The following is a 14,927-nucleotide window of genomic DNA, read 5'->3' as shown; positions in this document are numbered from 1 at the left end:
TCTATGCATCACCCTATAATCCCCCCAGTCCCACAATAGCAGTGTTTTAAGTTCTCTTCTCCCGCCCCACCAATTTCCACAAAGTCATCTGTAGTCAAATCATTGATAGGAGAGAGAGAAAAGGAAGCCCCTAGTCTGCATGCAACCCCCATGGCGGGGGTGTGTGACTTGGCAAAGCCACTGAGAAATTTTATTTTTTTTAAACCCTCGTCAAGTTGACGGCTGGCAATGTGAATGACAAAAATGGGACAGGAGGACGGGGGATAATATGTTTTAAAAGAAATATAAACAGTCACTACTTGAAAAACATGTGATGTACGGTAAGACAAATACAAATGACCACAGCTTTACCACAAACCATTGAAACCACCCCTTTATTCACCCTAACCCCTTTATTCATGGGTTGAGTATGATCCTGCAAGACAGACACTACAGCTTACACAACCTTTTAACCAGCGTGAAGCTCTCAATCCAGCAAGAACCCAGGTACAGTCATTCACACAGGAAGTATTCAGATATCTGTGTGGACAGGGCTACTGTTTGCCTTACATTTTGTGCAGAGCAGACATTAAATCATTACAAACACCCACTTTTGGAGGCTGAAGAGATCCTTAAATAATGTCTTCTCCTCTGGAAATAGCTTCAATTAACCTGTTTACCTAGCTGAAAGTCCCAGGAGCCTTAGCGTTGTGCCCAACAGAGAATAATAATGAAAGTGCAAATCCTATTCATAAGAGCCTGACTACCCCTGAAGCATGTTAGCTGATGGTGTCAGTGCCCCTCCTCTGGAAATGAACGTTTTGCTTCTGGCAGATTAATCAGATATCTTAAAGCAGATGCACGCAAAGAAATGGCCAGGAGATGTCAGTGCGGCATACTTAATAAAGGAGTGAGGCCACATGTTACGATATGAGAGAATTTATGAAGGAAAATAGGATTATATATCAAAATATTCCAGAAATATATGCCTCAGCTAAATGGTGTAGCAGAGAGAAAAGATCCCTCGCTACTGGAAACTATAGAACCAGCTGCCAGCAAAAGTTTTAGTTTGTTGCTTGGTAGACTATTTATGTTGTGTATAGCTGTGAAGAAAGAAGGTTGTGTTTTATAAGAGACAGTGGAGAACTTTCTGTCCCAGAGGAAAACCGCTCGGAGCTGCAAGCTTGTATTATTTATTGTTTTTGGCGTGCAGAAAGAAGAAAGGGGTGCAGACAGAAAAAAGGACAGAAGAAAGGGGCAGACAGAAGAAAGGGCTAACAAGGGGTGCTCCGGGATAATGGCTGAATCATTTATCTTTTTGGAGAAACGTTTATAACGACCTCAATGCTTAAAAGACTTCCTAAAGAAACATCATATTTATTTCTTAAAAGCATAAGTCACGAGGCAAAAGTACCAACCCTGAGAGTTCTGGAAGGTAAGCAATTCTTTTACGTTTAGAAGGAACTTGGCAAATGTGTTTGGAGAGAGATTTTCTTTAGAGTTTTAGGTGAAAAGGGTCTGTGTGTGGTCCCAGCAGGAAGAAAGATGTCTAGTGGTTTTTCTTGTTTCTTGAATGGTGGGAGGAGGGCATTTAGTAAAAGAGAAAACGTTAGGGATTGCTTTCCTTGTTCAAGATCCCTCATTCAGAAACACCACCCCTGTGTGTGTGTGGGGGGGGGACTTAGTCTTAGTGGAAATGAAAGCAAGGAGTACTACTTTGCTGAGCATGGCAAGTCACAAACACAGTGATAAACTCGTTCTGGAAAAATGGGCTAGCCATATTCTAGGAGGATGATGGGCGCCCTGTGCAGTATGACACTGTCTCCGGTAGCAGGGGAATTAGTGACAGCGAAGAGCCATTGCCTTTGTGTCTTCCTTGTAAAATGCCACACTGGCATTAAACAGAATCGGTAATGGGGAGCCCCTGTTTTGCCTCTGGCAAAGTCAAGCAGGCAATGCTTTTCACCATCAATTCTATTACAGGTTTTGGGCTGCTTTGCTAAAAAAGGAATACGGGGGGAGGGGGGAAGATGGATAATATACAAAATCTGGTGATCTTAAACATTATTCAAGTCAAATTTAGAAGTATTAAATAAATACCTGGGTGGAGCCAAAGTTTGGCTGTGTGGTGAGGTAATCTAGATCAAAGATTCTCAACGTTGGGTCTCCAGATGTTACTGGACCAACTCACATAATCCCCAGCCCCAGTGGCCTTTGGTTGAGGATTGAAGTCCGAAAACATCTGGGGACCCAATGGTGAGAAGCCCTGATATAGATGATGCAATCTTAGACTAAGACTAAGTCCCCCCCCACACACACACACATACAGGGGTGGTGTTTCTGAATGAGGGATCTGGAAATGGCCACACCTCCACAAAACCCAGTGTGGAGCGCCCAGTGACCAATAAAACATGTAAGTCCAGGCATGTTCAGTCATACCCAGAGGAGGCGCAAAACATATACCCATGATTGGAAATCCCCCAAACCCCCCAGAACAGGTCTAGATATATTGAGACAGTCATGGATCAGGGGTTAGGCCAGGCCTGCACAATATAAGGCCTGGGAGGCAGATCAGGCCGGCAGGGACTTTTTTGCAGGCCCACGGATTGGCATAACCTGCAGCAAAAGCACTCAAGGGCCGATCTTTGGGTTAGTTCCCTTTTCTTCATTTTTCATCCTCTGTCCTCTCTGAAACTGAATTACAGCAACATCCTATGCATATTTACTTGTAGATATTGCCACAGGGCTTCCAGTCATGTTTAAATAAGCATGACTAGGATTTAAAGACAGCAATTTAGAAAGAGGAGAGGAGTTTGCATTTGTTTGGGGCTTGAAGGGAGATACCACTAGGTGCCCCAGTGACTAATAAAACATGTAAGTGACATAAAACTTGCAAACAACATAAAACTCGAACCCCCAACACTGTACAGATTCTGCAACAGTTGCGTATGGAAACAAATTCAAAGAAAATCCATGCTTAATGGAAAATTCATTAATCAGTCAAATGTATGTACGCGAGTCCTTTTCAAGTTTTACCAGGTACAGTACCCCTGCAGGCCTCCCTCTGGTAGCACTGCTCTCCCCTATACATCTGAAGATTTCAATATGCAACAATCTTCTACAGCCAGAAAATGAACATGAGAAGAATTTTTTTTTTAAAAAAATCTAAATAATTTAGAACAGATATCCTCCCCCACTATAATAATTTGAATAATTTTAATATAATAAAATAATATTTACAATAATTATAATAATCATAAGATATTTTAATACAATAAAATTATTATTATTTATTAAAATTATTATAATTATATATAACAGCAATAATAAGCCTATAATAACTTCTTTTGATCCCTCTTGTCATTTAAATAGGGTTACTTCAACATGCTGGCTTGGTAGTGGTTAGAGTGCTGGACTAGGACTGGGGAGACCCGAGTTCAAATCCCCATTCAGCCATGATACTAGCTCGGTGACTCTGGGCCAGTCACTTTTCTCTAACCTACTTCACAGGGTTGTTGTGAGGAGAAACTCAAGTATGTAGTACACCGCTCTGGGCTCTTTGGAGGAAGAGCGGGATATAAATGTGAAAATAAATAAAATAAATAATAAATAAAATGTGTTGGGAAACCTTTGATCCTTATCTTTACCTATGTGAAAAGACTTTTCTGACCAGAGGTCAGAAGTAAACACATATAGAATGGATTCCCCACCCATAAATCCAGGTGCAACTATCAAGGGACATAGTTGTCAAATTCCCCTTTTCACTTCAAATTCATTAGAAGGTAACTATGCTGACAGCCAAAGATTTAGAAACTGGTATAAACTTTCTTTCTTTTTTGGGCCTACAAAAGGATAAAATAAAATAAATAGCCCCAAAATAAACTAAAATGGAAAAAGCAATAATTGCCTAACACCATCTTTCACTTTCTCGGAACTGAACTCCAGTGTGATGAAACCTTGGAATCTGGTTAAAACAGTACCAGAAACAATGAAACAAATAAACGTGGACATATCCTTTGAATGCTGGGGGGGGGGAGAGGAAAGGGGGCTTATAATATGAAAAAAACCTAATCACAAGCAATTGAGTTGTATTGTTGTGGGGCTAAAGAATAATTCTATGCTGGCAAACTGTATTTGGGCCAATTATATATAAAAATGCTGGTCTCCCCCTGCTAATTAATATTAGTTGTCACCCCTGAAAGAAGTTGTTTTTTTAAAATGCTTTTATTAGTATAATAAGTGGAAACAGAAAGGTTACATCTCTGAGAGTCCAACAAAACCAAACAACATACAGAGTCTTATTCATCAAAACCAAGACAGAAGAAAAATACAATAGTATTGAAAGAAAGTCCTTAATCTGGGTATCAGTAGCTATCTGTAAAAGAGTCTTGAACCCTAACCCTAAAGGGGGGGGGGAAGGGAGGAAAACACAGCCCAGACCTGGTTGATCATCCTACTGTCAGGTAATCTAAGGGGGAGGGAACCAGCCCAACTGACTTTCTAAATAGAAATAATACCAGTAATTCAAGGAAGGAAAGAGAAGCGATTCTGTTTGGATTTCAGAGTATCACTCAGCTCAGCGTCATGTTAGTGTTTCCTGGGAAATATTAGTAAGCATCAGCGGGGACTTTAAAACACTGAACTATAGAACCAGCTGCCAGCAAAAGTTTTAGTTTGTTGCTTGGTAGACTATTATGTTGTGTATAGCTGTGAAGAAAGAAGGTTGTGTTTTATAAGAGACAGTGGAGAACTTTCTGTCCCAGAGGAAAACCGCTCGGAGCTGCAAGCTTGTATTATTTATTATTTTTGGCGTGCAGAAAGAAGAAAGGGGTGCAGACAGAAAAAAGGACAGAAGAAAGGGGCAGACAGAAGAAAGGGCTAACAAGGGGTGCTCCGGGATAATGGCTGAATCATTTATCTTTTTGGAGAAACGTTTATAACGACCTCAATGCTTAAAAGACTTCCTAAAGAAACATCATATTTATTTCTTAAAAGCATAAGTCACGAGGCAAAAGTACCAACCCTGAGAGTTCTGGAAGGTAAGCAATTCTTTTACGTTTAAAAGGAACTTGGCAAATGTGTTTGGAGAGAGATTTTCTTTAGAGTTTTAGGTGAAAAGGGTCTGTGTGTGGTCCCAGCAGGAAGAAAGATGTCTAGTGGTTTTTCTTGTTTCTTGAATGGTGGGAGGAGGGCATTTAGTAAAAGAGAAAACGTTAGGGATTGCTTTCCTTGTTCAAGATCCCTCATTCAGAAACACCACCCCTGTGGTGTGGGGGGGGGGGACTTAGTCTTAGTGGAAATGAAAGCAAGGAGTACTACTTTGCTGAGCATGGCAAGTCACAAACACAGTGATAAACTCGTTCTGGAAAAATGGGCTAGCCATATTCTAGGAGGATGATGGGCGCCCTGTGCAGTATGACACTGTCTCCGGTAGCAGGGGAATTAGTGACAGCGAAGAGCCATTGCCTTTGTGACAGCGGAATTAGTGACAGCGAAGAGCCATTGCCTTTGTGTCTTCCTTGTAAAATGCCACACTGGCATTAAACAGAATCGGTAATGGGGAGCCCCTGTTTTGCCTCTGGCAAAGTCAAGCAGGCAATGCTTTTCACCATCAATTCTATTACAGGTTTTGGGCTGCTTTGCTAAAAAAGGAATACGGGGGGAGGGGGGAAGATGGATAATATACAAAATCTGGTGATCTTAAACATTATTCAAGTCAAATTTAGAAGTATTAAATAAATACCTGGGTGGAGCCAAAGTTTGGCTGTGTGATGAGGTAATCTAGATCAAAGATTCTCAACGTTGGGTCTCCAGATGTTACTGGACCAACTCACATAATCCCCAGCCCCAGTGGCCTTTGGTTGAGGATTGAAGTCCGAAAACATCTGGGGACCCAATGGTGAGAAGCCCTGATATAGATGATGCAATCTTAGACTAAGACTAAGTCCCCCCCCCCACACACACACATACAGGGGTGGTGTTTCTGAATGAGGGATCTGGAAATGGCCACACCTCCACAAAACCCAGTGTGGAGCGCCCAGTGACCAATAAAACGTGTAAGTCCAGGCATGTTCAGTCATACCCAGAGGAGGCGCAAAACATATACCCATGATTGGAAATCCCCCAAACCCCCCAGAACAGGTCTAGATATATTGAGACAGTCATGGATCAGGGGTTAGGCCAGGCCTGCACAATATAAGGCCTGGGAGGCAGATCAGGCCGGCAGGGACTTTTTTGCAGGCCCACGGATTGGCATAACCTGCAGCAAAAGCACTCAAGGGCCGATCTTTGGGTTAGTTCCCTTTTCTTCATTTTTCATCCTCTGTCCTCGCTGAAACTGAATTACAGCAACATCCTATGCATATTTACTTGTAGATATTGCCACAGGGCTTCCAGTCATGTTTAAATAAGCATGACTAGGATTTAAAGACAGCAATTTAGAAAGAGGAGAGGAGTTTGCATTTGTTTGGGGCTTGAAGGGAGATACCACTAGGTGCCCCAGTGACTAATAAAACGTGTAAGTGACATAAAACTTGCAAACAACATAAAACTCGAACCCCCAACACTGTACAGATTCTGCAACAGTTGCGTATGGAAACAAATTCAAAGAAAATCCATGCTTAATGGAAAATTCATTAATCAGTCAAATGTATGTACGCGAGTCCTTTTCAAGTTTTACCAGGTACAGTACCCCTGCAGGCCTCCCTCTGGTAGCACTGCTCTCCCCTATACATCTGAAGATTTCAATATGCAACAATCTTCTACAGCCAGAAAATGAACATGAGAAGAATTTTTTTTTTAAAAAAATCTAAATAATTTAGAACAGATATCCTCCCCCACTATAATAATTTGAATAATTTTAATATAATAAAATAATATTTACAATAATTATAATAATCATAAGATATTTTAATACAATAAAATTATTATTATTTATTAAAATTATTATAATTATATATAACAGCAATAATAAGCCTATAATAACTTCTTTTGATCCCTCTTGTCATTTAAATAGGGTTACTTCAACATGCTGGCTTGGTAGTGGTTAGAGTGCTGGACTAGGACTGGGGAGACCCGAGTTCAAATCCCCATTCAGCCATGATACTAGCTCGGTGACTCTGGGCCAGTCACTTTTCTCTAACCTACTTCACAGGGTTGTTGTGAGGAGAAACTCAAGTATGTAGTACACCGCTCTGGGCTCTTTGGAGGAAGAGCGGGATATAAATGTGAAAATAAATAAAATAAATAATAAATAAAATGTGTTGGGAAACCTTTGATCCTTATCTTTACCTATGTGAAAAGACTTTTCTGACCAGAGGTCAGAAGTAAACACATATAGAATGGATTCCCCACCCATAAATCCAGGTGCAACTATCAAGGGACATAGTTGTCAAATTCCCCTTTTCACTTCAAATTCATTAGAAGGTAACTATGCTGACAGCCAAAGATTTAGAAACTGGTATAAACTTTCTTTCTTTTTTGGGCCTACAAAAGGATAAAATAAAATAAATAGCCCCAAAATAAACTAAAATGGAAAAAGCAATAATTGCCTAACACCATCTTTCACTTTCTCGGAACTGAACTCCAGTGTGATGAAACCTTGGAATCTGGTTAAAACAGTACCAGAAACAATGAAACAAATAAACGTGGACATATCCTTTGAATGCTGGGGGGGGGGGAGAGGAAAGGGGGCTTATAATATGAAAAAAACCTAATCACAAGCAATTGAGTTGTATTGTTGTGGGGCTAAAGAATAATTCTATGCTGGCAAACTGTATTTGGGCCAATTATATATAAAAATGCTGGTCTCCCCCTGCTAATTAATATTAGTTGTCACCCCTGAAAGAAGTTGTTTTTTTAAAATGCTTTTATTAGTATAATAAGTGGAAACAGAAAGGTTACATCTCTGAGAGTCCAACAAAACCAAACAACATACAGAGTCTTATTCATCAAAACCAAGACAGAAGAAAAATACAATAGTATTGAAAGAAAGTCCTTAATCTGGGTATCAGTAGCTATCTATAAAAGAGTCTTGAACCCTAACCCTAAAGGGGGGGGGAAGGGAGGAAAACACAGCCCAGACCTGGTTGATCATCCTACTGTCAGGTAATCTAAGGGGGAGGGAACCAGCCCAACTGACTTTCTAAATAGAAATAATACCAGTAATTCAAGGAAGGAAAGAGAAGCGATTCTGTTTGGATTTCAGAGTATCACTCAGCTCAGCGTCATGTTAGTGTTTCCTGGGAAATATTAGTAAGCATCAGCGGGGACTTTAAAACACTGAACTATAGAACCAGCTGCCAGCAAAAGTTTTAGTTTGTTGCTTGGTAGACTATTATGTTGTGTATAGCTGTGAAGAAAGAAGGTTGTGTTTTATAAGAGACAGTGGAGAACTTTCTGTCCCAGAGGAAAACCGCTCGGAGCTGCAAGCTTGTATTATTTATTGTTTTTGGCGTGCAGAAAGAAGAAAGGGGTGCAGACAGAAAAAAGGACAGAAGAAAGGGGCAGACAGAAGAAAGGGCTAACAAGGGGTGCTCCGGGATAATGGCTGAATCATTTATCTTTTTGGAGAAACGTTTATAACGACCTCAATGCTTAAAAGACTTCCTAAAGAAACATCATATTTATTTCTTAAAAGCATAAGTCACGAGGCAAAAGTACCAACCCTGAGAGTTCTGGAAGGTAAGCAATTCTTTTACGTTTAAAAGGAACTTGGCAAATGTGTTTGGAGAGAGATTTTCTTTAGAGTTTTAGGTGAAAAGGGTCTGTGTGTGGTCCCAGCAGGAAGAAAGATGTCTAGTGGTTTTTCTTGTTTCTTGAATGGTGGGAGGAGGGCATTTAGTAAAAGAGAAAACGTTAGGGATTGCTTTCCTTGTTCAAGATCCCTCATTCAGAAACACCACCCCTGTGGTGTGGGGGGGGGGGGACTTAGTCTTAGTGGAAATGAAAGCAAGGAGTACTACTTTGCTGAGCATGGCAAGTCACAAACACAGTGATAAACTCGTTCTGGAAAAATGGGCTAGCCATATTCTAGGAGGATGATGGGCGCCCTGTGCAGTATGACACTGTCTCCGGTAGCAGGGGAATTAGTGACAGCGAAGAGCCATTGCCTTTGTGACAGCGGAATTAGTGACAGCGAAGAGCCATTGCCTTTGTGTCTTCCTTGTAAAATGCCACACTGGCATTAAACAGAATCGGTAATGGGGAGCCCCTGTTTTGCCTCTGGCAAAGTCAAGCAGGCAATGCTTTTCACCATCAATTCTATTACAGGTTTTGGGCTGCTTTGCTAAAAAAGGAATACGGGGGGAGGGGGGAAGATGGATAATATACAAAATCTGGTGATCTTAAACATTATTCAAGTCAAATTTAGAAGTATTAAATAAATACCTGGGTGGAGCCAAAGTTTGGCTGTGTGATGAGGTAATCTAGATCAAAGATTCTCAACGTTGGGTCTCCAGATGTTACTGGACCAACTCACATAATCCCCAGCCCCAGTGGCCTTTGGTTGAGGATTGAAGTCCGAAAACATCTGGGGACCCAATGGTGAGAAGCCCTGATATAGATGATGCAATCTTAGACTAAGACTAAGTCCCCCCCCCCCACACACACATACAGGGGTGGTGTTTCTGAATGAGGGATCTGGAAATGGCCACACCTCCACAAAACCCAGTGTGGAGCGCCCAGTGACCAATAAAACGTGTAAGTCCAGGCATGTTCAGTCATACCCAGAGGAGGCGCAAAACATATACCCATGATTGGAAATCCCCCAAACCCCCCAGAACAGGTCTAGATATATTGAGACAGTCATGGATCAGGGGTTAGGCCAGGCCTGCACAATATAAGGCCTGGGAGGCAGATCAGGCCGGCAGGGACTTTTTTGCAGGCCCACGGATTGGCATAACCTGCAGCAAAAGCACTCAAGGGCCGATCTTTGGGTTAGTTCCCTTTTCTTCATTTTTCATCCTCTGTCCTCGCTGAAACTGAATTACAGCAACATCCTATGCATATTTACTTGTAGATATTGCCACAGGGCTTCCAGTCATGTTTAAATAAGCATGACTAGGATTTAAAGACAGCAATTTAGAAAGAGGAGAGGAGTTTGCATTTGTTTGGGGCTTGAAGGGAGATACCACTAGGTGCCCCAGTGACTAATAAAACGTGTAAGTGACATAAAACTTGCAAACAACATAAAACTCGAACCCCCAACACTGTACAGATTCTGCAACAGTTGCGTATGGAAACAAATTCAAAGAAAATCCATGCTTAATGGAAAATTCATTAATCAGTCAAATGTATGTACGCGAGTCCTTTTCAAGTTTTACCAGGTACAGTACCCCTGCAGGCCTCCCTCTGGTAGCACTGCTCTCCCCTATACATCTGAAGATTTCAATATGCAACAATCTTCTACAGCCAGAAAATGAACATGAGAAGAATTTTTTTTAAAAAAAAATCTAAATAATTTAGAACAGATATCCTCCCCCACTATAATAATTTGAATAATTTTAATATAATAAAATAATATTTACAATAATTATAATAATCATAAGATATTTTAATACAATAAAATTATTATTATTTATTAAAATTATTATAATTATATATAACAGCAATAATAAGCCTATAATAACTTCTATTTGATCCCTCTTGTCATTTAAATAGGGTTACTTCAACATGCTGGCTTGGTAGTGGTTAGAGTGCTGGACTAGGACTGGGGAGACCCGAGTTCAAATCCCCATTCAGCCATGATACTAGCTCGGTGACTCTGGGCCAGTCACTTTTCTCTAACCTACTTCACAGGGTTGTTGTGAGGAGAAACTCAAGTATGTAGTACACCGCTCTGGGCTCTTTGGAGGAAGAGCGGGATATAAATGTGAAAATAAATAAAATAAATAATAAATAAAATGTGTTGGGAAACCTTTGATCCTTATCTTTACCTATGTGAAAAGACTTTTCTGACCAGAGGTCAGAAGTAAACACATATAGAATGGATTCCCCACCCATAAATCCAGGTGCAACTATCAAGGGACATAGTTGTCAAATTCCCCTTTTCACTTCAAATTCATTAGAAGGTAACTATGCTGACAGCCAAAGATTTAGAAACTGGTATAAACTTTCTTTCTTTTTTGGGCCTACAAAAGGATAAAATAAAATAAATAGCCCCAAAATAAACTAAAATGGAAAAAGCAATAATTGCCTAACACCATCTTTCTCTTTCTCGGAACTGAACTCCAGTGTGATGAAACCTTGGAATCTGGTTAAAACAGTACCAGAAACAATGAAACAAATAAACGTGGACATATCCTTTGAATGCTGGGGGGGGGAAGAGGAAAGGGGGCTTATAATATGAAAAAAACCTAATCACAAGCAATTGAGTTGTATTGTTGTGGGGCTAAAGAATAATTCTATGCTGGCAAACTGTATTTGGGCCAATTATATATAAAAATGCTGGTCTCCCCCTGCTAATTAATATTAGTTGTCACCCCTGAAAGAAGTTGTTTTTTAAAAATGCTTTTATTAGTATAATAAGTGGAAACAGAAAGGTTACATCTCTGAGAGTCCAACAAAACCAAACAACATACAGAGTCTTATTCATCAAAACCAAGACAGAAGAAAAATACAATAGTATTGAAAGAAAGTCCTTAATCTGGGTATCAGTAGCTATCTGTAAAAGAGTCTTGAACCCTAACCCTAAAGGGGGGGGGGAAGGGAGGAAAACACAGCCCAGACCTGGTTGATCATCCTACTGTCAGGTAATCTAAGGGGGAGGGAACCAGCCCAACTTTGACTTACTAAATAGAAATACCAGTAATTCAAGCGCAGAGCCAGACATCCCTGATACTCTGTGGCATGAGCTCCACCAATATATGTGTATTTTTAAATGTACCTCAAATATGCCGATTATATTGTTATAATTTAAATACAATAAGGAAAGAACTTTCAGGCCAAACATAAATTGGTTATGCATTTTTCCTCACTCAAATCATACCCTAAATCTCACCAACCCTTCATATTGGCTCTCTCCTCCAAAGACAATTCAGCTACCTCCTGAAGAATCCATGGGAAGTTCAAAAAACAGCAGTACAGAAAAAACCTATCCGCATCTATGGGCTCATCTATATATCTACTCGTCAGAGAGAGTAGGATTTAAAACACTCTCTTTGGATTCAATTAATTATTAGATAACAGTGTATACAAAATGATTTCCGACAGGAATATTCAATGGAGAAGAGAATAATACCTGAAAATATCAGTTCTGCCATGACAAAAGTAGTACCGTATTTTACGGACTATAAGACGCTACAGACTATAGGACGCACCTTAATTTTAATCCAGTTTTTCAGGGTTTTAACATATTAAACTGTTATCAACTGTACCGAAAAGTCCTGCTTCCGGTAGCGCCAGGAAAGGACTCTCAGCCTTGCTTCAGTTTGTTCTCCTTTCTTCTTGCCTCAGATAAGTCCTCTTTCAATTGTTGGTACTCCACTCCTTGTTTTCTCTTCAACCTGCTTCTGACTCTATTTAAAAAAAACAACACCACCCTCTTTCGTTTTCCAGCGCTCCGCTTCTCATCAGTATGCGCATACCAGAGGAGGGAGCGGCTACCACTTCGGCTTTCTTAATTCTTAATTCAGCTGAATATGCTTGCAGAAAGTAAAACAGAAAGCTGAAAACAATGGTGTTGATGGTTGTGATGTAATTGCACGATCGGGGAGTCCACAGGCCTAGCGGCGGAGGGTGAGCTGGAGCGGCAGTCCCCAGGCTGCACAGAGTTAATAGCATTGTTTAGCATTGTTTGCTGGGGGATCCCCCCCCCCCTCGGGCAGGCTTGCGAGTAAAAGACGCACCTGAATTTTGGTGGCTATTTTTCGAGTGAAAAAATGCATCTTATAGTCCATAAAATACGGTATATGTGTGGCAAATACAAGGCCACATGTCCACCAACGTACAAATATCCCATCTCATTACAAGAAAAGAACCATTGTAAAATAATTAACGAAGATCAGCCAAAGTCCCCAATTATAGTCCCCAATAGTTCCAATTGTTTGCATCCAGCTAAACTTCTCAAAGTGTTGTTATAAAGTATTCATGACGGGTAACAAAAAGCCCATAATGGAGGGGGGGGGAGGAATAATAAACTGGAGCTAAGAAAAAAGACAGCATAATCTTCAGCTGCATTGTCATTTGCATCCTTTCAGAACATATAATGTCATATTATAGGGTCTAGCCGGTAGTCTTATGCCATTTTAAACATATGGCATAAGACTACCGGTTAGACCCTATAATATGACATTATATGTTCTATATATTTGCTCTATTCTATTCGCTCTATTGTGTCAATTTGCTTCTAAGAATTAAGTTTACAAAAATATTGTCAGTTCTTCCCTGAATCCTTCATTTCCAATGCATTCTCATTTCTTCCTTAGAGAGCAAGAAAACAAAAAAACAAACAAAAACCCCAAAAGCAGATATATGTGACATTTCCTTGGGTCTTTGAAACCCTTGGGTTCATAATGCCACTAAGTTCCTGATTAGATTGTTACCCATATTAAACCTTATTCAGAACTCCCTAAATATTAAAATAAGAAAGGCAGTTAACACAGGGAATACCTTGAAAGACTAAGTAATAAGGCTTAATATTTTAAAATCTTAAGGCTTTGAGAATCTTCCCACTCACACCACAAAGGGTTAATTTGAAATCTTAGAAACAATGTCCAAGGACATTCTCTCATAGGGGAGATACTAAGCAATGCCGGAACCAACTTCTGTGGCTAAAACAAACGGTTATCAGGTTTCTTCTAAGAGAAATTGCTCCAGTTGAAATCATTCAGCGTAAAACCTCACTGTAATTGTAGTTCCCAAACCCAAATAGTTCTATTAATACACCCATAAAAAGTAAACAACTGAGGCAAGTAAACTTTCAAATAAAGTTAAAACTTTCAGGACCATTCAGGTAGAATCTTCTGAATGTATCTCATAGTAAAACACATCTTAACAGTCTTTCCTCATACTGGTTAGCCCAGCCTGTCTTTAACGAGATCAACATTCAGTAAAAGTGAAAGTAATGAGGAATGAGAATAATGAGGAGTAGTAAATCTTCACTGCTCCAGCTCAGTCAAGTAATATGTATGGCAGTTCTTCAAGATAAGGTCAAAGTCTCGGCATGAAAGAAGCAAACTCTTTTCCCAACACTTTCATTTCCCCCGTCAGAGCTTAGATAATTAGTGGCAAAAAAGTGATTGTTCAGCCATAAAACACTTTGTCGGCCATGCAAACAGAAGGAATTGTAAGTAAAACTGTTAGTTCAAAGCAAAGTCTTCTAGAGTCAAGCCTCCCAGCAAGCAGGTAAGCAGATTTTTTTCATGCAGGACTTTGTAAGACATACGTATCCCGGTTATACATGTGGCCTTGCAAAACAATAAAATAAAAACATGGAACCAAAAGAAAAAGCATACTTCTCTCCAAGTCTATCTTCTTCTCCATTCCTCTTCCCCATAGTAAGTTCTTGTCTGCTGGGAAGTTCAAGGTGAGGGGGGTTGGGTTTCACAAAGAGTTTCAAGTGGGGGGGGGGACCCAAGAACAACAACAACAACAAAAAACCTGTAATGATCTCTGACAAAAGCTATAAATGGTTTAGAGTTCAAGATTAAAGTAAGAAATAAGTAATTGCTGGTATAGTTAGCAGTTACCCCTGCTAACTGGGCAAAGAGGCACCTTTTACTGTGGTGATTCTCTTTATTTAACAGGGGGAGAGTAACAGGCCCTATCCACCCCCAGCACAGTACTTCCAGTGACCGTTGCTGGTGTGTATCTTATGTTTCTTTTTAGAATGTGAGCCCTTTGGGGACAGGGAGCCATCTTATTTGTTATTTCTCTTTGTAAACCACCCTGAGCCATTTTTGGAAGGGCGGTATAGAAATTGAATTGTTGTTGTTGTTGTTATTATTATT

The 14,927-nt window shown here is 40.1% G+C and overlaps 1 protein-coding gene across 4 annotated transcripts in view; it reads left to right on the top strand.

The window, feature by feature from the left end:
• The first annotated feature begins 847 nt into the window (after positions 1–847).
• Positions 848–14,927, top strand: part of A4GALT (alpha 1,4-galactosyltransferase (P blood group)) — a 30,905-nt gene continuing 16,825 nt past the window's right edge. For 2 of the 4 annotated variants that reach the window (XM_053258404.1, XM_053258401.1), the window contains exons 1-3: positions 848–1,414; positions 4,797–5,018; positions 8,440–8,661. In XM_053258404.1, coding sequence (XP_053114379.1) covers positions 8,571–8,661 — 91 coding nt within the window. In that variant the 5' untranslated portion in view covers positions 848–1,414; positions 4,797–5,018; positions 8,440–8,570. Of the gene's footprint in view, positions 1,415–4,796; positions 5,019–8,210; positions 8,662–14,927 lie in introns of those variants that run through there. The other 2 variants (XM_053258405.1, XM_053258403.1) reach the window with 2 other exon arrangements.

The sequence above is a fragment of the Hemicordylus capensis genome, chromosome 5, assembly GCF_027244095.1.
Source record: "Hemicordylus capensis ecotype Gifberg chromosome 5, rHemCap1.1.pri, whole genome shotgun sequence".
NCBI classification, from domain to species: domain Eukaryota; kingdom Metazoa; phylum Chordata; class Lepidosauria; order Squamata; family Cordylidae; genus Hemicordylus; species Hemicordylus capensis.
This window is presented reverse-complemented; position numbering and strand designations above follow the sequence as displayed.